A 20,527-nucleotide genomic window follows, 5' to 3' on the forward strand; every position below is an offset into this window, starting at 1 on the left:
CCGACTTCAGCCAGGTCACGATCTCGCGGTCCGTGAGTTCGAGCCCCGCGTCGGGCTCTGTGCTGACAGCTCAGAGCCTGGAGCCTGTTTCCGATTCTGTGTCTCCCTCTCTCTCTGCCCCTCCCCCGTTCATGCTCTGTTTCTCTCTGTCCCAAAAATAAAATAAACGTTGAAAAAAAAAATTTTTTTTTTAAATAATAAAATAAAAATAAAAAATCTTTAGGGGTGTCTTGGTGGCTCAGTTGGTTGGGCGGCCAACTTTGGCTCAAGTCATGATCTCACGGCTCGTGGGTTCGAGCCCCGCGGTGGGCTCTGTTCTGACAGCTCGTAGCCTGGAGCCTGCTTCGGATTCTGTGTCTCCCTCTCTCTCTACCCCTCCTCCGCTCACACTCTGTCTCTGTCTCAAAGGTAAATAAACATTAAAAAAATTTTTTTAATAAAAAATCTTTAAAAAAATGACTCTGGGGGAAAATAATGACAGACCTGTCCCCCAGGAAAGGAAGACGAAGCATGTAATGGGTTTCTAGCACAATTGCCACTCCTACCTTTCCCCACTAAAATAAGTCATTTTGTCTCTCCCTTGGGCCCTGAGATCTCAAGTGAACAACTTTCCCCATACTTGGAGTGGCAGGTAGTGAAGAAGCCTCCATGTTAGCCTATGTGAGACCCAATGCCAAGACAGTGCCCTTTGGAAGTCGTATCCAAAGGGCTTCAGGCAGTTCCTGGTACATAGTGGGATCTATATAAATGTTTGTTGAATAAAAAGGAAAACAAAAGAAAACAAACCTCCTAGTAATAAAGCTGAGGGAAGGTATTCCAATCTCTCCCCTCTGTGAGAAGTTTTTTTGTTTTTTGTGGTGTGTGTGTGTGTGTGTGTGTGTGTGTGTGTGTGTGTGGCTATTGAAGAGGCTATCTTTGCCTACCCCCAAAGGAGTTGGCACCCAATTATGGGGGAAACTACAGTCATTACTATAAACCCTAAATAAGACAAGAACTTTCCTACAACCCATAGATCCTCAGTAAACCCGAGGCTTCTCCCACCTTGCTCTCACTGCTGACAGACCCTAAGGCAAATTCAGTCATAGATCTGCCCATACACATCCCTCCCTACTTTTAGTTTCCCTCTCCTCTCCTTCAGGGACTCTATTCCATCCTCACCTCCACAGCATGCATCAGCCCCCACAATGCAATCCAAAACCCATCACCAAAGTCTGCTCTCAGGCAGAAGTAGGCTCCCTGAAGGCATTTCAGCCCCCATTTTCCATTATTAATGGGCTGACAGAACAGAGTGGAAAGTTCTTCTGTCCCTGCCCAGCAACTCCTCCCCACCAACAGAGTCCCTTGGTAGGGGGGTGGTGGGCAGTAGAGGGGCAAATTCTAAGCTGCGTAATTCCTACATGAAGACTGTATTGGTGAGACTGGAGTACAGGCTGTGCCAGCATAGCTGGGGAGTGAGTAGCAACGCTCAGCTATAATTAGTCACCCCCAGAGCAGAGCCTGCAGAACAGGGAGAGGGAGGAGGGTCTCTGGTGGGAGGAGGGGCCACTGGCTGCTCAGAAGTGGGGAGGCAGGGGCAGAAGTAAGGCAAAGCAGCTCTATTCAAGGTAAGCAATGTGAAGCACAAGTTGTGCAGACAGAAGGAGGTCGGCTGTCCGAAACCACCTAGTGTAGGCAGCATATAGTAAGCAAGGCCCTGATAAATAAGGTGGGTTTTTGTTGTTGTTGTTGTTGTTGTTGTTTTGTTTGTTTGTTTTACCCCTGAAGTGGGAAGAATGTAGACTGAATTATGGTGGGGGGGGGGGGTGCCGCTAAGCACACCTAAAGAACAGTGCGTCTATAGGGGAGCAGAAGGGAACTAGAGAAAAACTGACAGTCTAGTATCCCAAGAAAGTGGACACTTGGACGTGGTCTCCTGGGAAGACTGCTTCTTCAGAACCAAGATGCCTGAGCTTTCCGGAGAACACTATCCCTTCAATGTCCCCACTCATCCTCGTCGCTGACAGAGGGTTCTAGGAGGCTGGAGATTGCTGGAGGAGGGGCCAGACCGAAGGGTTTACTGCAAGGGTAAGAGGGGAGCAGAGAGGGCAAAGGAGTCTAGGGATGAGGCTGGAGAGAGCAAAGGCAGCCCTTAGGGAAGGCAAAGCCTCAGACCTCCCCCGCGCGAAGGGGAGGAGGCAGAGCCACAAGAGAGGGCGCAGGAACTCTGTGAGAGCCCGGATTTGTGGAATCGGAGCCTGAGTCCTGGCACTGTGCAAGAAGCCGGCCCAGATCTGGCGACTAGGGGGTGGGGGTGGGTCCGCTGCCAGCCACCGGCCTGGCTTTCCCACAGACGCACTCACCTATTTTGGCCAGGCTGGCCACCAGGATCCACAGGGCTACCAGGTAGGGCGCCTCCACCTCGTGCCACTGCCAGCGGAAGAGCGCCAGCCCTGGAGGAGGCTCGCCGGGCGACCCCGGCTCCCGGGTGGGCTCTTCGGTTGCGGCCGCCCCCGCCAGGGGCAGCCAGAGCAGCGGTAGTGCTGCGCACAGCATCCTGCCGACTGCCTAGCCGCCCTCCCGGCACCGCACGGCCGCCGGCCTCGCGTCGCCGCCGCGCCTACCGGCCGCCCCCGCGTCACGAGCACGTGGGGCCCGCTCCCCCCAATCCTGGCTCCGAAACCCCCAAGCCGGGTCCGGACTCCGAGACCGTGCTCCGGGCGCCCGGACTCTGGACCCCTGCTCCTCCCCCACTAAACCATTCTCAGCTCTGGAAATCCCCCAGTGCAGCTCTCCCCCAAGTCCCGAAACCTATTCCTTCGAGTCCGCTCCTCCAAACCTTCCTCACAGCTCCCCCGACCCGGTTTCAGAACTGTCAGCCCCCACAGCCTTCCAGAGGCACTACAGTCCCACCCGCCCAAGGCTGCAGCCTGCGGGGGGGGGGGGGGGGGGGGGGGGAAGGGGGAGGGGCGGGGTCCAGGCCCGAGGGGCGCGTCTCCACAGCTAGTGCAGACCCGCGGAGAGCTGCCCACTGCTGTTACCAAAGGCTCGGGCCCCGACGCTGCCCCGTGCAGACGGCAGGTGGCAGTGCGCCGCCGCCCTCCGGAGCCTAGGACCCCCTACGGGCCCCCGCCCAGACCAGAGCTGCGCACGCGCATTGGGCGCGCCCAGAAAGCCGTGAGGGACAACGCTGTCCTCCAAGTCCCCAGAAACTCCAAGGCCTAGATTAGGTCCGGCTCTCCCCAGGCTGAAAAGAAAGCTGTTCCTCTTTATCTCCCAAACCGAGGAGCACCCGGCCACACTTTCCGTCAAACTACAAGGAAGTCTCCTCACCTTTTTCTTGAAACTGAAGGGAACGTATCTTCTTTCCCTAAACTATGGAAAACCCAGCCTATCAATTCCCTTCAAACTAAGAGGGATCCACTCACCTTTTCCCCCAAACCTGAGGAGGCATTCGGCTAATCTCGCCCCAAACTGAGGAGGACCGACTCCATTTTTCATTCAAGCTGAGAAGCAACCACCCCACTTCTTCGCCCAAACTGAGGAAAAATATGTTCTACCTCCCCACTCAAACTGAGTCATCACATCATTTTCCCAGAGCTGAGGGGCATCTTCTTACCCCAACTAAAGGGAAATCATCCCACCTCTTCCTTCATACTGAGTGGAATGTATTTTCACCTCTTGCTCCAAACTTAAAGGGAGCCATCTGCATGTTTTCCCCAAATGATGTAATCCCATCCACTTCATCCCTCAAACTGAAGGAATCGGGGCCATCTCACCCCTAAACCCAGGGAGACCTGGCTGGCCACTATCTGAAGAAATATCCGCGCCACCTGCCCGAAGAATTCCTTGACCAGAGCGCAGCCTCATCGCCCCCAAGCCCAAAGAAAGCCTCCCTGAAGTGAGTGCGCTCTTGAAGGCGGGGCGCGAGCTTGGGTTTTCCCGCCGGCCGAGCCAGTGAACTAACGGAATCACGATCGCGCCCTCTGACTGGCTGGCGACAAGCCTCGCCTCCGGCAGTGGTAGCTCCCCACTGCGTGTTCAGGGACTACTCTTAGCTCCACCTCCTTCCTCGGCCCCGCCTCCGTCTGGCTCCTCCCCTCAGCAGCGTCCGGTCCGGCCCGGCCCAGACAGCCGAGCTAGTGGAGTAGACGCCGCGGCGTAGCCGGGATCCTCCCGGAGGCGCGCGGCGCGAGCCCCTGACAGAACCATGGCGGGCGAGGAAGACCGCGGAGATGGGGACCCGGTATCAGCGGTGACCGTGCGGGTGCAGTACTTGGAGGACACCGACCCCTTCGCATGTGCCAACTTCCCGGAGCCGCGCCGAGCCCCCACCTGTAGCCTGGACGGGGCGCTGCCCCTGAGTGCGCAGATACCCGCGCTGCATCGCCTGTTGGCGGCGCCGCTGAAGGTGAGGGGGCCTAAAGAAAGGTTGGGGGCGATCAAAGGTTCATGGTCGGCGCCATGAAAGCCTTTGGGAGGTACCCCTCGGGGAGAGGCGGGAGTGGGTGCGTTCCTGCGGGAAAGTCTTGGGCTGGGGACCTACGGTCCAAGCTGCCTCGCTTTCGCGGGACGCCTCTCAAGTTGAGGGAAGCTCAAGAAGGGAGGTGGGAGCTTGTTGTCTGCGCCACTTTGGCTGCCCCCTCAAAGTGAGGCCCATCTGGGGAGGTGTTCGGGGTCCATTCGCTGCCTGTCTGCTTGGGTAACCGATCTGGATAAGGTGACGGTAGATGTTTGGGTGGTAGCGGACAAGGAGTTCGGAGCTGGGGAAGGACCAGCTTCCACCTGCTTCAGGTGAGGTGGGGCGGGACCAGGAGGAGGGGCGGACCGGGGCGGGCCACTGGGGGTGGCAAAAGCTTCGAGCGGTTTCTGTTGGCTGGATTGGGTCCTGCCCCATAGAGCGTTGCCCCTGTAGGTGGGGGCCTGGGTAGGGAGTGAGAGTAGAAGAGAGACTTCACGGGGTGAGGGGTGTCCCCGGGAAGCGACCTGGCCCGGGACACGCAGAGAGCCAGTGGCTGCACTGGTGGAAAAGCCCTTTGAGTCACGGCCCCCACCATCCCGTACTCCAGCCTCCACCAGCCCACGGCTAGAAGGGAGGGGGCGAGCCCGGCTAATTTTAAACCGCCGGCCTGCCCTAGTTTGCCTGCGTACCAGAGCCGACTAGCGCACAGTGCTGGGAGAGGCCCTTTTCCAGATGGTTGGCCCTACCTCCCCTCCGGCTCCCTGAGCTCAGCCCCCCGCAGGCAGCCCTTTCCGGCGCTCTGGGTTTCCGGGCCAGGACTCTGGGAGGTGCGCTACCACCCCCCAGGGTTCCCCGCGGCCAGTCCTCACCGAGTGGCGAGAAAAAGGAGAGGGAGGTGGTGGGGGTGCCCTCCCTTGCTCTCAGCCTTAGCTGGGGGGCGAATTGCGCAAACTTGCCCCCTGGGCCCGGGGTCTCCCCTGGAATGTGCCCCGGGCGCCGGGCCCCCAGCCTGCATTCCTTGCTCTGCAGGCCCGCCCCGCCTCTGAGCGCGGGCGGGAGAGTTGGTGAGATTATTGGCCCCGGGGAGCGGCCCGTGTCCGGGCAGAGCCCGAGCTTCAAGGCCACGGCTTGAAGGTTGCAGTACACTGCCCACTTTAGAATTTTGATGCAACCCTTTTTGTGCTGCCCTGTTCAAAGGGGGAAACTGAGGTGCGCCTGGAAGAAGCACATCCAGCCCGAGGCCACTTTCAATTCAGGATAGGCACTGGAGAGAGAGGGCTGCTAAACTGAGGCCAGATTCCTGCCTTCAGGCTCATGAAACTCTTGAAATAAGGTGCTGAAATAAGCCTGGAGCATTACAGAGAACATAGTATTCCTTCTACTGCTACTCTAGGGCAGGACTTAGCCCTAAAACGCCTCTTCCCAATTAGGGGCAGATTTAGGAGGTCAGGGACAGGAAGAAACCACCCCTTGCTTCTTCCTCTCATTTAGGGACCCATCTCCCTACTGCACCAGGTGTTCTGCCCTCTGTTCTGTGCTCCCTAGCTAAGGACACCACTGAGCTCAGATTGAGAATGTGTTAAGTACCCCCCAGCGTAGACATTCCTGGGCTCCTCACTTTTAGGATATTTCACTTGGTGTACCTGAGGACACAGGCAGGATATGCTGGTGGGCACACTGGGTTACTACTGTGCCTGTAGCCAGGACTTCCTGGGGCTGGCAGTTCTGCCAGGAATGGTCAGATACACTGTGATGTGTTCATCCCAAATATAAACTGTGACCACAGCCCCAGAATAGAAGGCTGAAGGAAGAAGGGCTGAGAATAGGGTAGGGGGAGGAATATCAGAGAACTGAGAGAAGGGGAGCAGGGCTCCTCCTTGCAGGAAATGTCAACAGCTGGTTCCTCCCCGAGTCCTATAAGGGTGTGCCCCAGGGGCACAGACACGACTCAAACCTGCCTAGATAGCCCTATAGAGAGGAAAGGTGGCCCAGAAACCCAGGCATTCCCATTCTAGGCTGAGAGCAGAAATAAGAGGGAGGGGGTCTCTACTTACTCAATGCTTTATCCTCTGTACATTTGTCTAGTAGGGGAACAGGACACAGCCAAGTGGACATCTACCCTCCCATTCTGGGCACTGACTGTCATCCCTGCAGACCCTGGGAAAGCACAAAGGCCCAGCCCACTTTCTCTCTGGGGCTCCACCCCATGCACCCCATTGGGCTGGGCCCAGCCACTAGAGTTCCCCTGGGGGCTTCCTTTTTAAACTGTTTAGAGCTTTCAGATCTGAGAAGGCCTTGCTCATTTCCTCCTAGTCTAGGAGGAAGCTCCTAGCCACAGCCTCTGACTCATCTCCTGGCCTTGGGAAGGGGGCCAGTGGAAGGGGGTGGAGAGGGTCCTGGCAATGCCTTGGGCCATGCCTGGTGTCCCCAGGGGAATTTAGAAGTATCTGTCTTCCCTCTCTTGCAAGCCTCTCCCAGTCCAGGGACCTGCTTCTGCCCAGAGGAGACCTGGCCCTCTGGCCCTGCATTTTATCTCTTTACCCAGAGTTCTGCTACCTTTTGCTCTTCTGGGCAATGCCTCAGGAGCCCCTCTAGGACACCTATAAACCCTGCCACATCTGAGATAGCACTGACTTCTCTGTGGACTCTGGGCAGAGAGACCCAAATGCTGCTCGGTCCCTGATGCAAAGGCCAGAGGAGCCCCCTACTTCTAGCAGCAGGGATAACCCTAGAAAACTTTCTGTCATCAGTAACTCTGTTTCCCCAGCTGTGGCTAAACATTAGAGAAGGACAGGGGTGGCACTGTCCTGGAATATTTCCTGACCTTGCACCGTCCCTACTCCAGCCCCAGTTTACCCCTCAGGAGCAGTTGTTGCAAGGGGGCTAAAGTGTGAACCTGACCTGCTTGGACAGGGACCAACTGGAGGGGTCCCAGAGGATTCTTAAGGGTAAGATGAGGTGCTCTGGTGATGAATTCAGCCATTTATTCTCCTGATATGGAGGTCTTTGGGGGATACTAGAAGATTGGGATGTGGGCATGGATCATGGCCTTCTTCCAGCTTTTCCTGGGACCACCATGTCCAATTTACTGGTCATTCTGGGGTAGGGAGCCTGGGCTGCAGCCTGGTGAGCAACCTCAGGACTTAGATCCTTGCAGATTTAGGCACTGTTACCTTGGTGTGTATGATGTGTGTGTGTTCACTGGTGTTCCTTTGCTTGCTACAAATTTGAGGACCAGTTTGGGGTATTTGCAGAGTCCAGAAAGCTGAGGGGTGGTCTTTCGCCCTTGACAACACTACAGGCTCCAACCCTCCCTCCACCTCCCCTCCAGGGTTTCCTGGAGTACTTCCAAAGTCCATCCATTCAAGATCTAGCCTCAGCCCTGGTTCCAATCCTGGTTGTGCAGCCTAGGGCATATTCACTGAGGTTCTGAGCTTTGGTTTCCTCACCTATAAAAGGATTATCAGGAGAAGGGGGCTTGGCTGGCTCAGTTGGAAGAGCATGTGACTCTTGATCTCAGGGTCATGAATTGGAGCCCCATGGTGAGTGCAGAGATTACTTAAGTAAATAAAAGTTAAAAAAAAAAATTGTCTGGGACACCTGGATTGCTTAGTCAGTTAAGCACCCAACTCTTTTTTTTTCCTAAGTGTTTATTTATTTTTGAGAGAAAGAGACACACACACAGAGACAGAGCATGAGCAGGGGAGGGGCAGAGAGAGAGGGAGACACAGTTTGAAGCAGGCTCCAGGCTCTGAGCTAGCTCAGAGCCTGACATGGGTCTTGAATTCACAAATCATGAGATCATGACCTGAGCTGAAGTCAATGCTTACCTGACTGAGCCACCCAGGTGTCCCAGGCATCTGCCTCTTGATTTGGCTCAGGTCATGATCTCACAATTCCTGATCTAGCCCTGTGTCAGGCTCTGTGCTGACAGTGGAGCCTACTTAGGATTCTCCCTCTCCTCTCTGCCACTCCCCTGCGTGTGCTTGTGCTCACACATGTGCACACGTGCACTCCCTCTCTCTCAAAATAAATAAATAAACATTAAAAAAAGGATTATCGGGAGATTCAAACAACTAGGCAAGCTGGTATGTGACACAGAGGAGGCATAACTAATATGGATTTCCCTCCTCAAGGCCCATCCATAGTGTCTCATCTAGGAAGTCATGGTCTAATTGGAAACCCAAGATAACAGGAGAAGGAGGGTTGTTAGAGCACAGGGTCTCTCTCGTGTTTAAAATTTATTTATTTATTTATTTTGTTAGTTATTATTTAAGCGATCTCTATACCCAACATGGGGCTCAAATCATGACCCTGAAATCTAGAGTTCCTCCGATTGAGCCAGCCAGGTGCCCCAAGGGTCTTGTGTTTATAGGAAAGCAGAAGAAAAAAGCAACCAAATCATTTCCTAAAATAGGAGTCCTTCAGCATATAATTCTGCCCTCTTCTCCATCTTCTTTCCCTGCCCCTGGCGTGACCATTCTTGACTGATTTGCAGTTATGAAAAATACTGGGGAGTAGACACCATGGTCTCCTCAGTTTGGCCCTGCATTTAAAATCATATGTAACAAGTTGGTTTTGGCTGCCAGAAAAGCTTGAGCCCAGAGAACCAAGAAAAAGTGGGCTGGATGCTGAAGGGAGGGTCTGAGCCTGGGAAGAATGGAGAGGACTCCACTCTAAGACACAGAGAAGCATGAAAGACAAGAGCCAGGAGGGAGTCAAGGATATGAGCCCATGCTGGCCCTGTGCTGACCCTAAGCGCTGTCATCAGGGACCAGGGTTCAGACTTACTCTGGCCTGGCCCAGCCCCAGGGTGTGAGAAACAAGTACCAGAGGTTTGGCTCTCAGAAGGGTGACCCAAGGAAGGGGGCAGGGGTGTGAGGGACAAGCACCATCCAGCTGACAGGAAGTCTCTGTTCTTTGCTATCCTAGCCTATCACCCCCCATCTCTACCCAGGACAGGCAACTAGGTTAGGGGAGAGGGGTACCAACCTGGAGGCTCTGGGCTGGCTGTTACCTCTGGACTTCTTCCTAGAAATGGGGCCCTGGAAGAATAAGACAAAGTGGCTAGGGAGGCCACTGCTGCCACCATGGAGGGAAAGGGTTTAAATCTGCTCATCTGAGGAGGCTGGGTGATAGAGCACTTGGCCTTCAGGACTCTACCCCAAATAGATGCAAGTATCCTGGAAGGAGAGGGCCATTCTTTGCTTACTTGGGATTATAGCATGTAAGTGTGCTTGCAGGAGGGGAAGACATCCTGCTTGATCCGAGCTTTCTGTACGTGTGCTTCTTGGGCTTGTGCTCCTCCAGAGCGTGTATGTGCGCGCGCGTGCACACACACACACACACACACACACACACACACCAGATCGTAAACCTGGGTGTGGAAGTACATACCAGGTATAATATAATCACCCTCCAGTGTTTACCTTTATGGCACTCTGCCCCTCTCCTTTCTTAGCACTCATGGCAGTTGTGCTTCTATATTTATTTGTGGTCTTTTTTTATTTTTTTAAACGTTTATTTATTTTTGAGACAGAGAGAGACAGAGCATGAACGGGGGAGGGTCAGAGAGAGAGGAAGACACAGAATCCAAAGCAGGCTCCAGGCTCTGAGCTGTCAGCACAGAGCCAGACGCGGGGCTCGAACTCACAGACCGGGAGATCATGACCTGAGCCAAAGTCGGACGCTTAACCGACTGAGCCACCCAGGCGCCCCTGTGGTCTTTTTTTTTTTTTTTTTAAATGTTTATTTATTTATTTTGAGAGAGATAGCACAAGCATGGGGAAGGGACAGAGAGGGGGAGAGAAAGAATCCCAAGTAGGCTTCCCACTGTCAGTGCAGAGCCTGATGGGGGCTCAATCCCACAAACCATGAGATCATGACCTGAGCTGAAATCAAATTGGAACTTAACCAACTGAGCAACCCAGGCAGCCACTTGTGGCCTTTTTCTGAGGTAAGGCTGCTGGCCCTCCCCAGCTGGGCTCCCCACTATGTCTTCAGCACCTAAAATCAGCCTGGTTCACGAATGTTTGCATGAATGAGCTATTCCATATATGTGTGATTTGGGGGATCCCTGAAGGGGTTTGTTTCTCTGGGGCTGTGCCAGGCTGTGTGGATATGTTTCTCTAGGGTCCTAGAATCCTCTAGTCCAAAGTGGAAGGAGATGCAGCTATGCCTGGATGGGGGTGGAGTGGGTAGGCTGCTGAGTCACCATGTGGGAAGAGGGATCAGGAGGAATGTGGGGCTGCCCTCAGCTGAGCTGGCCCAAGATAAAGTACCCCAGGCCTGGGGCCTTGCCGCCCCATCTCAGGCCTGTTCCCACTAGGCCCTGGAGAAGATGACTCTGCTCTCAGGGAGGGGAGAGAGGCCAGGCCCGCCCAAGGCGCCCAAGGGAGGGCAGGCAGCCAGGCAGGAAGTGGGACAGAGAACAGGCTGGAGTGTTTGTCCTATGTCCCATGTCCCAGGCAAGGCGGGGGTGGGGGGAGTGGGGGAAGGGGAGGGGGTGTCACCCAAGGGCCTCACAGGCTGAACTGCCAGGAAGGAGCTAGGTCAGTCTCTCAGACATGAGCAGAGTATAAAGCAGAAACGGGTAGGGGCAGGAGCTGGGCTCCCTTTCTCCCAGGGGACCAACAGCAGCTGTAAGTCCTTGGACTGGGCCCAGAGCAGGGCAGTGCTGACAGAATAGTGGGACAGATGTTGGGACTGACTTTCCCAGTAAGATGGAAACCAGAAAATACTCTGCTTCTCCAGAGGTGGGCTCTCCCTGGGCCATAGCAACCCAAGGAGCAGGGCCACTCAATACAAGGGGACTTTGCTGAGCCCTGCATACTGGCTCTGTGCTATGGGGGAAGTGTCTGGAAGAGGCACAGTGCTGCCCTCAGACTCTCAGGAGTGACTTCTCTACAGGTACTTCTCAAGAGGCCAAGTGTCATGCCTGGTGGTAGTAGAGGGGAGCCGGGCCGGGGGCATGATAGAGATACTTGGGAAGCACACACACGGATAGAATGTGTGCCTCATACAATGCAGATTTCAGGGACCTGCTACAGACTGATAGAGTCAGACCCTAAAACCTGGTTTTTAACAGGCCCCTTGGAGGCCTCTGAGGTCTAGCTCACTTGGGGCAGGGCAAAGACCCTGAGGCCTGAAGGGACTGATAGCCTATGGATTACTCACTGTTCCTCGCTGTCTCAATTCAGGGAGACACACATACCACACACACACACACACACACACTCCTTCCAGCTGGGTTTGCACCAATATTCTTAACACTTTCTCCCTGGGCTTGAACGCTTTGTGGATGCAGCTTATCACCCCCAGGGCTGTGAACTTCCTTGAAGGCAGGAACTTCCTCCCATATTCCATTCCCTTTCCTTATTCATGTTCATGAGCTCAACATGTTTAGTGAGCACTTACTGTGAGCCATAGGGCTGTGCTAGGCTCTGCAGATATAGCATGGGGCAAGACAGACATGCTGCCTGAACCCAGAGATCTCACGGTTAGTGGGGAAGGAGACTAGTGTCTAGGATATTATAATGCTGTATGGAAGGCCTCACACATGGGGTGGAACGGGTTGCATAGCACTGGCTACAGGAGTTCAGGAAAGTGTTCCAAAAAAGCATTACCTAATCTGAAACATGCAGAATGGTAGGTGTTAGCCAGAAGACATAGCACATTCAAAGGGCAAGAAAGCCTGGCACCTGAGGTAGATGGGCTTCGTGCACGGTAGGCCCATGAGAAATGACTGCTGAAGGAATGCATGGTTGCAGCATACACCCTGTGGTATGCCGCTCTGCTGGCTCTCTGAGTGGAAGTAGAAGGTCATGGGGTCTCCATACATATCTCTACCACCTCTTTCCCAGCCCTGACAACTATTCCCTTTGCCCCCAGCTGGAGGACTGTGCTCTACAAGTGTCTCCCTCTGGATACTACCTGGACCCTGAGCTTTCTCTGGAAGAGCAGCGGGAGATGCTGGAGGGCTTCTATGAAGAGATCAGGTCAGAGCTCATGGGACCAGGAAGGCAAGGCTGGCCCCTACCCTTGCCTCCACCAGGGGCTGGCTCAGGTGTCAGCAGCCAAGACACCTGATCTCTAGCCTAGGCTGAGAGTCACCTCCTGCCATGCCACCCCACACGACTGTGCCAGGGGAATCCCTGGCCAGTGTTACCTGATGCCTGGGATGGGGGGGGGGGGGGCGGGACGTGTGTGATCTCCCACATACCTGAGATACCTATGTTTGCACAAACCCTCCTGTTGAGGAGGAGGGAGTTGGGCCAGGAGTGGCATGTGGGGTGGTGTTTAGCTGCCTTGGTGTAGGGGGCAGGGACCCTGAGGAATGGCCTGAAAACTGCTGACTAGGCTGCTTAATTCCAGCAAAGGGCGAAAGCCTACACTTATCCTGCGTACTCAACTCTCCGTGAGGGTCAATGCCATCTTGGGTGAGTGTATGAGGACGTTAGTGTCCAAGAATGCCCCTCCCCAGCGCTGCTGGCTCAGTTTCTTTCAGGCCTGTGCTGGACAGTGGACAAAGCACATGGGAGACAGGATGTGTGGCCCCTTCCCACTCCTATCCTGACCTCTCCTTTCAGGGCCAGGGCTGATGTTGCAACTAAACCGGATTGGGGGTTGCCCAAAGTCAGGGAGTGGAGGAGGAGGTAGGGGGCTCAGGCACTAGAATATTCTTTGGTGGGGGGTTGTGTCCCCTTGAGGTTTCCATGCCCACCTACCCCTTGCAGAAAAGTTGTATGGCTCCAGTGGCCCTGAGCTCCGCCGTTCCCTCTTCTCACTAAAGCAGATCTTCCAGGTGAGGCCCAGAAGTGGGCTGGGGGTGGGTGTCCAGCCTGAGCCCTGCTTAAATTTCCCCATGGTGCCCCCAGGAGGACAAGGACCTGGTGCCTGAATTTGTACACTCAGAGGGGCTGAGTTGCCTGATCCGTGTGGGTGCTGCTGCCGACCACAACTACCAGACCTACATCCTCCGAGGTAAGTCCAACTCCTCCCCCATGACCCCTGCCTTCAGTGACCCCTTACTGACCTCTTCTTGTCTCTGTGTCTCCAGCACTAGGCCAGCTGATGCTTTTTGTGGATGGGATGCTAGGGGTGGTGGCCCACAGTGAGACTGTACAGTGGCTGTACACACTGTGTGCCAGCATGGTAAGTGGCCCTCCACACAGCCATGCACCCTTTTCCCACTGCCTCTCTCTGGACCTCAGTCTCCTATTCTGCAAAGTGGGCTGGAATTGAATGAGTCTGAGGCTCGTCTAAGTCTAGAACGTACTCCAACACCTGGTTCTGGGGCCAGGGTCTTTCTGCCTAGACTCTCCTCTTTAAGTCCAGCCCCAGAAGCCCTTACCCCTCCCCACCAGGAGCTGATACAAGTCTGGCCCAAGCCCCACTCATATGTGGTGACCCCTCCCCCTAGTCCCGCTTGGTGGTGAAGACAGCCCTGAAGCTGCTGCTGGTGTTTGTGGAATACTCTGAGAACAATGCACCGCTGCTTATCCATGCTGTCAGTTCTGTGGCCAGCTCTACAGGTGAGAGACTGTTCCTTCTCCCCCCTCAACCCCCACTCAGAGCCCTCTCTCCTACCTGTCCCCGCATGACTGCTCCCCTTTCTGTGTCAGGCTGTCTTCCTTGGGCCAATCTGGTGTCCATCCTGGAGGAGAAGAATGGCGCTGACCCTGAGTTGTTGGTGTACACAGTCACCCTCATCAACAAGGTGGGTATGGCCGAATAGGGGGAACCAGGTGCCAATTCTGGGCCCCTTAGGTTCCTGACTTCCAGTCTCCACCAGCCTTAGCCTTGCCCTCCCATCCCCACCCTCTAGACACTGGCAGCACTCCCGGACCAGGACACCTTCTATGATGTGACAGATGCACTGGAGCAGCAAGGCATGGAGGTCCTGGTCCAGCGCCATTTGGGCACCTCGGGTACTGATGCGGACCTGCGCACACAGCTTGTGCTCTATGAGGTGGGCTGGGTCACCTGGGCACAACTGGCGGGGAAGAAGGAGGTGCAGTTCGCCAGCGGCTCACATCTGGGTCTACCTCCACTAGAATGCCCTGCGGTTGGAGGATGGAGACATCGATGAAGCCGCTGCAGGTGGAAGGCGGGAACGCAGAAAGCCCTCTTCAGAGGAGGGCAAGAGGAGCCGCCGATCTCTAGAAGGCGGGAGCTGCCCTTTGCGCTCCACGGAGCCTGGGTAAGATAGAACTTGCCCTAGCACTTGGGGAGGTGTGGATCTGCCTGCAGTGGCCTTGTCTGTTGATAAGCCCCGCCTCCAGCCCCACAGGCCCTGTCTCTAGCCGCGCAGGCCCCGCCTCACAGACAGGCTCCACCTCCAGCCCCTCAGACCTGGCCTCAACGGTAACCTCCACCTACTCCACTGGCCCTGCCCTGTCGACAAGCTTGAACTCCAGCCTCGTGGGCCCTGCTTCTGGCCTCCTTACCTCGGTGAACCTCTTTCCTGCCATCTCTGTGGGGCCATCAGCCGACAGCTCCAGCGAGAGGAGCATCTATAAGTAAGTAGGAAGATAGTGGAGGCCACCCCTAGAGTCCTCTCTCCAGCTGTCCCTCCACTGAGCCCCTCCACAGGCCCTCCGCCTCCTCTGCCCAAACTCCTCTGCCCAAACGCATGCTTTCTCTTTCTTTCCAGACTTCACCAAACTGCTCCTGTTTGGTAAGTGACTGCTGGGGAGTGGGGTTCAGCCCTGACTGGACCTCTTACTCCTCCTGCTTGTCTCCTCATCTCTTTCTGGCATTCTGCCTGTCTTTGCCCTTTGTCATCTATCTCCTTGCCCCCCTTCTTTATTTCTCTGTCACTGTCTCTTGACTCTCTTGTTCTTTGTCTCTTACTGTGCCCTGTCCTGCTTCATGTCAGTCTGTCCCCTCCATTTCCAGTTTCTTCATGTCCTGTCACCCCCACCCCTCCTCTTTCCACTGGGGCTGGGAAGGAACCCCTGATATTACTGCCCAGCTGTGTGTGGGTACAAGCAACTGGGCTTTGGAGTGGAGCAGGCACCATAATTACCATCTCTTCCTCTCATCCCCCCTACCCAGGGCCCCTGAGAGCCCACCTGTCTCTCAGTCCCCTACTGAGCAGGCAGTGCTGGAGTAAGTACAGAGGCCAGCCTGCCAGGCCTGCCATTTGCTCAGGGCTTCAGCATTGCTTCCCCCAGCGGGGGTTCCATGTGCCTCATGCAGCCAGAGCTGGGGGACTCTCAGGCCCATCCTCTCCCATACATAGCCCTCCTTTGTTACCCAAGGACCAAGCACTGGGAAGCAGTTCACTGAGGTCATAGTGTTTAATAGTGAAGTTGAAACCTTAACGAGTTTCAACCAGAAATGAAGATACGGACTCCCAATCTGGAGCCCATTCTTCCATGTCCTCAGCCCAGGAATAGGGAAGGGGGCTAGGATCTAGGGTGCTGTGTGGTATAGGGGTGGAGGAGCAACCTAGGGCTGAGGGAAGAAGGGCAGGGACTGAAGGCCAACAAAGGCTAGAGGGGCTGAAAAATAGACACTGGATCACATTCATTATTCCAACATAAATTGCCTGTTGTGGTAGCTCACTCAGTAAAGCATGGGACTCTTGAGCTGAATACTTGTTTCCCAGGCCCTTTTCTAGACATGGGTCATAGCTCTCAGAAGCTACCAGACATGGGACAGCCTGGTGTGCCCATTGGAACAGCTATCCCCTTCCCCTGCTCTAAGGGTCTAGAATCAGACAGTGAATGTGAACAGCAGCAAGGTTGCAAGTTAGCTGTTAAGTAGAACTTCTCCCCATATGTTGACCTGGGAAGGCTGGGTTGGCAGTGACCCTCCCCAGATGTGGAGGAATGAACAGGGGCTGCCTTGGGAGGGCAAGTCCTGGGTCTGCTCAGCGCATGGACTGTTCTCTGTATGTCTGTGTGTGCCTGCAATTTGGGGCAGTGCCCAGGGGCCCAGCAAGGCATGTACACCACCCTGGGCTGGGGTGTGTCAGACACCCTCACTGACAAGTACCTCCCCTCAGAGCCCGGTTCCTGGAGAATGTGGCAGCAGCAGAAACAGAGAAGCAGGCTGCACTGGCCCAGGGCCGAGCAGAGACACTGGCTGAGGCCATGCCTGATGAGGCTGATGGACACCCAGGTGAGTAGGTGGGTGGGCAGAATCCACTCATGTTGCCCTATTGCTCCAGAGGGCGTGACACTGACAGCTGCTTCTCTTCTCTAGATACCCGGGAACTATGGGGCTCCCCAGACCCAGGCCCTGCACCCAGAACACCCCAGAGCCCTGCCCCCCGAAGTCTGCTCCGGGCCCAGCGGAGCCTTGAGCCAGAGCCCAAGGAGCCACTGGCCCCACCAAGCCCCAAGGCTGAGCCCATTCAGGAATTCCCTATCCGTGTACCTAAGCTCTGCATTGGAGACCTGGACTTCTCAGATTTGGGGGAGGATGAAGACGAGGACATGCTGAACATGGAGGCTGTGGAGGCTGGGAAAGGGGTCCCACCCCCACCGCCCCCACTGCCTGTGCTCTCTGGAGGTGGCCCACCTCCTCCACCCCCACCTCCCCCACCCATCAAAGGCTCACTCCCACCACCTCCACCTCCCACCACTCCCCTTCCTCCCTCAGCACCCGATGGTTTAGCCCTCCCCACCAAGAGGAAGACAGTGAAACTCTTCTGGCGGGAGCTAAAGCTGGCTGGGGGTCATGAAGGCTCTGGGAGCCGCTTTGGGCCCTGCCCCACACTGTGGGCCTCACTGGAACCTGTCTCGGTGGACACAGCCCGGCTGGAACACTTGTTTGAGTCCCGTGCCAAAGATGTGCTGCCTTCCAAGGTAAACCCACCCTCATCTGCAAGGTAACCCCAGCGGAAAGAGGAGGGAATCAGAACTGAAGGGTCTGAACTGCCAGGGACAGCCACTCATTTCCCACATGGGGAAACCAAGGCAAAGAAAGGCATTGAGTCTTGTCTGAGGTTTCTCAACAAGGAATCAGCAGAGCCTAGCCCTAACTAGAATCTAAGCTCATCCCAAGGCCCTACATATCCCAGATCCCTGGTTGTGGGGTGCCCCCACCATCTGGCTATTTAGAGGGGCTATTTAGAGTGCCCTTGTAGATTGTTGCCCCAGCTAGTCCCTTTCCCAATCTTACACTGCCCTCTTGCCAACTTTAAAGAAAGCTGGTGAGGGCCGCCGGACAATGACCACAGTGCTGGACCCCAAGCGCAGCAACGCTATCAACATTGGCCTAACCACTCTGCCACCTGTGCATGTCATTAAGGCTGCCCTGCTCAACTTTGATGAGTTTGCTGTCAGCAAGGATGGCATTGAGGTAGGGATACCAGCTAAGGGTGTGACAGGGAGGTGCGAGGTCTGGCCCTCTCCTTTGGTCAGTGGGCATTTCCTGTCCCTCCCAATGGTGGGCATGGGCTTAGCATTTCTACAGAGCAGTTCCCCAGGCCCTGGGGATACCCCAAATGACCAAATGACCTAGGGATGAGTCAAGACCAACATCTGAGGCCTGAGGCCAGCACTGAGGGGACTTCGTGTGGGGTGGTGGTTGCATCCTCAGAAACTGCTGACTATGATGCCCACGGAAGAGGAGCGGCAGAAGATTGAGGAGGCCCAGCTGGCCAATCCTGACATACCCCTGGGTCCAGCTGAGAATTTCTTGATGACCCTTGCCTCCATTGGGGGCCTGGCCGCACGTCTACAACTCTGGGCCTTCAAGCTGGACTATGACAGCATGGAACGGGTACTTAGGTCATGGCATGTGGCAGGAAGTGGGGCCTGGTGAGCCCAAGGTGAGCACAAGGACCAGATAGTTTGAGAGTCCTTTGTCTCCCACTCCAGGAAATCGCAGAGCCGCTATTTGACCTGAAAGTGGGCATGGAACAGCTGGTGCAAAATGCCACCTTCCGCTGTATCCTGGCCACCCTGTTGGCTGTGGGCAACTTCCTCAACGGTTCCCAGGTTAGTGGGAGTGCATGAGGGCTGGGGGCCAGGGCTCTGGAGCCTGCTAGGCCCAGGCTCAGATGGGGTCCTTTCAGAGCAGCGGCTTTGAGCTGAGCTACCTGGAGAAGGTGTCAGAGGTGAAGGACACAGTGCGCCGACAGTCACTGCTGCACCATCTCTGTTCCTTGGTTCTCCAGACCCGGCCTGATTCCTCTGACCTCTACTCAGAAATACCTGCCCTGACTCGCTGTGCCAAGGTTAGCACCAGCCAGAGGCTTGATTAAGACCAGCCATGGCAAAACGGAGTGCTGCTTTCTGGGGCTGGCTTTTTCTCCGTGTTCGGACTACTGTGCCAGAGTGTGCTCAGCTACAGGTGTTGTGTGGGCTGTTATCCTCTGCCAGAAACATTCTTTCCTCTATTGGCCTGGCTACACCTACTGTCTTTGGGTCTTCATTTAGCCACCACTTCCCTCAAGAGAGCTTTTCCATTCCCCATTAGATCAAATGGACTTGTCTCTTTCCTGGATTAGACTGTGAGCTTTTGGAGGGCAGGCAGAGGCTTTTTGGCTCTCTGTATCTCTAGGGACCAGACTGGCTGGCCTGACAGAGGCAGCCTCAGGTGGTGCCTGTCTTTGGGGGGACAACATGCATACCCCCTGCCTTTCCAGGTGGACTTTGAGCAGCTGACTGAGAACCTGGGGCAGCTGGAGCGTCGGAGCCGGGCAGCTGAGGAGAGTCTACGGAACTTGGCCAAACACGAGCTGGCCCCAGCCCTACGTGCCCGCCTCACCCACTTCCTGGCCCAGTGTGGCCGCCGTGTTGCCATGCTGCGGGTAGTACACCGCCGTGTCTGCAACAGGTGGGGACATGGGCAGAGGGCAGGACTGCTATCACCATCCCTCACACCCTAAGCAGGACTCACCATCCCTCCCCACCCCAACCTGCCTAGGTTCCATGCCTTCCTGTTGTACCTGGGGTACACGGCCCAGGCAGCCCGGGAAGTGCGCATCATGCAGTTCTGCCACACGCTGCGTGAGTTTGCACTGGAGTATCGGACTTGCCGGGAACGGGTGCTACAGCAGCAGCAAAAGCGGGCCACGTACCGTGAGCGCAACAAGACACGGGGCCGCATGATCACTGAGGTAGGTACCTTTTCCAGGTTTGGACTGCCACCCCCGTGGTTTCCTTCCCCTGCGCCCAGCTCACCCTTCTCCCCTCTACAGACAGAAAAGTTCTCAGGTGTGGCTGGGGAAGTCCCCAGCAACCCATCTGTCCCAGTGGCCGTGGGCAGTGGGCCAGGGCGGGGTGATGCTGACAGTCATGCCAGCATGAAGAGTCTGCTGACCAGCAAGCCGGAGGACACCACACATGGCCGCCGCAGCAGAGGTGGGACCTATGGCCACTGGGGGCAATGGGCTTTGGGGTCACCTTATCCTGACTTCTCTATCTGGCCTCTCTCAGGAATGGTCCAGAGCACCTCCCCAGTCATGCCTACAGCAATGGGGCCCTCCACTGCACCCCCAGAAGAACCCCCAGTCTCCAATTTACCCAGTGACACTTCAGATGAGATCATGGACCTGCTGGTACAGTCAGTGACCAAGAGCAGTCCTCGTGCCTTAGCTGCTCGGGAGCGCAAGCGGTCCCGTGGCAACCGCAAGTCTTGTGAGTATTCCCCAAACGCCCACTACCCGCCTTAACCACATCAACCCTCTCTAACTCTGCTCTGTTCCTGCAGTGAGACGGACATTGAAGAGCGGGCTCGGAGAGGACCTGGTACAGGCACTGGGACTGAGCAAGGGTCCTGGCCTGGAGGTGTGAAGGTACTGCCTCTAGGACATGGACGGGCCTCAGCCTGCAATGTAAGAGACTAGAGAATGAGGAGGAATCAAAGCAGAATTCTGGGCCTTTTCTCAACCCTAAGGCCACTGTGTGCCCAGTGGACAGTGCCTTGAGCAGTATTAGCTGTGTGTGCCTGTATGCAATTGTGTGTTTGTGTGTGTATATGTACTTGTATGAGCTCCCTGAATGCATGGAGTATAATAAAGTTTTCCTAGCCAATCCAAGACTCTCTTCCTTCTTTGAAGGTACCACACTCAGTCTGTAGCAGGAGGCTAATACCAAACGACTGGCTCTTCCTGTCTCGCCCTCATTA

At 55.5% G+C, this 20,527-nt stretch overlaps 2 protein-coding genes across 12 annotated transcripts in view; one reads left to right on the forward strand and one right to left on the reverse strand.

The window, feature by feature from the left end:
- SLC9A5 (solute carrier family 9 member A5) overlaps window positions 1-14,249 on the reverse strand; it is a 31,477-nt gene extending 17,228 nt beyond the window's left edge. For 6 of the 9 annotated variants that reach the window (XM_053210423.1, XM_053210425.1, XM_027075949.2 and 3 more), the window contains exon 1: window positions 2,340-3,982. In XM_053210423.1, coding sequence (XP_053066398.1) covers window positions 2,340-2,532 — 193 coding nt within the window. In that variant the 5' untranslated portion in view covers window positions 2,533-3,982. Of the gene's footprint in view, window positions 1-2,339; window positions 3,983-9,430; window positions 13,984-14,026 lie in introns of those variants that run through there. The other 3 variants (XM_053210426.1, XM_053210424.1, XM_053210422.1) reach the window with 3 other exon arrangements.
- FHOD1 (formin homology 2 domain containing 1) lies at window positions 4,077-20,433 on the forward strand. Of its 3 annotated transcripts, XM_015068362.3 has the most exons (24): window positions 4,077-4,387; window positions 12,329-12,435; window positions 12,812-12,876; window positions 13,174-13,241; window positions 13,315-13,420; window positions 13,497-13,591; window positions 13,860-13,971; window positions 14,062-14,156; window positions 14,265-14,408; window positions 14,494-14,639; window positions 14,722-14,958; window positions 15,093-15,116; window positions 15,497-15,550; window positions 16,452-16,567; window positions 16,652-17,256; window positions 17,597-17,752; window positions 17,993-18,175; window positions 18,274-18,393; window positions 18,471-18,632; window positions 19,044-19,234; window positions 19,325-19,517; window positions 19,599-19,761; window positions 19,837-20,037; window positions 20,111-20,433. In XM_015068362.3, exons 1-24 carry the CDS (start codon window positions 4,187-4,189, stop codon window positions 20,191-20,193), a joined length of 3,627 nt encoding a protein of 1,208 aa, XP_014923848.2. In that variant the 5' UTR covers window positions 4,077-4,186; the 3' UTR covers window positions 20,194-20,433. The 3 variants fall into 3 exon arrangements, with proteins under 3 accessions (XP_014923848.2, XP_014923850.2, XP_026931738.1); XM_015068364.3 differs by lacking the exons at window positions 15,093-15,116; window positions 15,497-15,550 and having other exon boundaries at window positions 4,078-4,387; XM_027075937.1 differs by lacking the exons at window positions 4,077-4,387; window positions 13,174-13,241.
- Window positions 20,434-20,527: the final 94 nt, after the last annotated feature.

The sequence above is a fragment of the Acinonyx jubatus genome, chromosome E2, assembly GCF_027475565.1.
Source record: "Acinonyx jubatus isolate Ajub_Pintada_27869175 chromosome E2, VMU_Ajub_asm_v1.0, whole genome shotgun sequence".
NCBI classification, from domain to species: domain Eukaryota; kingdom Metazoa; phylum Chordata; class Mammalia; order Carnivora; family Felidae; genus Acinonyx; species Acinonyx jubatus.

Bases quoted from the DNA above. Each gene is read 5' to 3' on its own strand.
- FHOD1 (XM_015068362.3), top strand. From the start codon at position 4,187: ATGGCGGGCGAGGAAGACCGCGGAGATGGGGACCCGGTATCAGCGGTG. The intron at 14,157-14,264 runs GTGGGTATGGCC...CCCACCCTCTAG, and splicing joins CAGTCACCCTCATCAACAAG to ACACTGGCAGCACTCCCGGA. The intron at 15,551-16,451 runs GTAAGTACAGAG...ACCTCCCCTCAG, and splicing joins ACTGAGCAGGCAGTGCTGGA to AGCCCGGTTCCTGGAGAATG.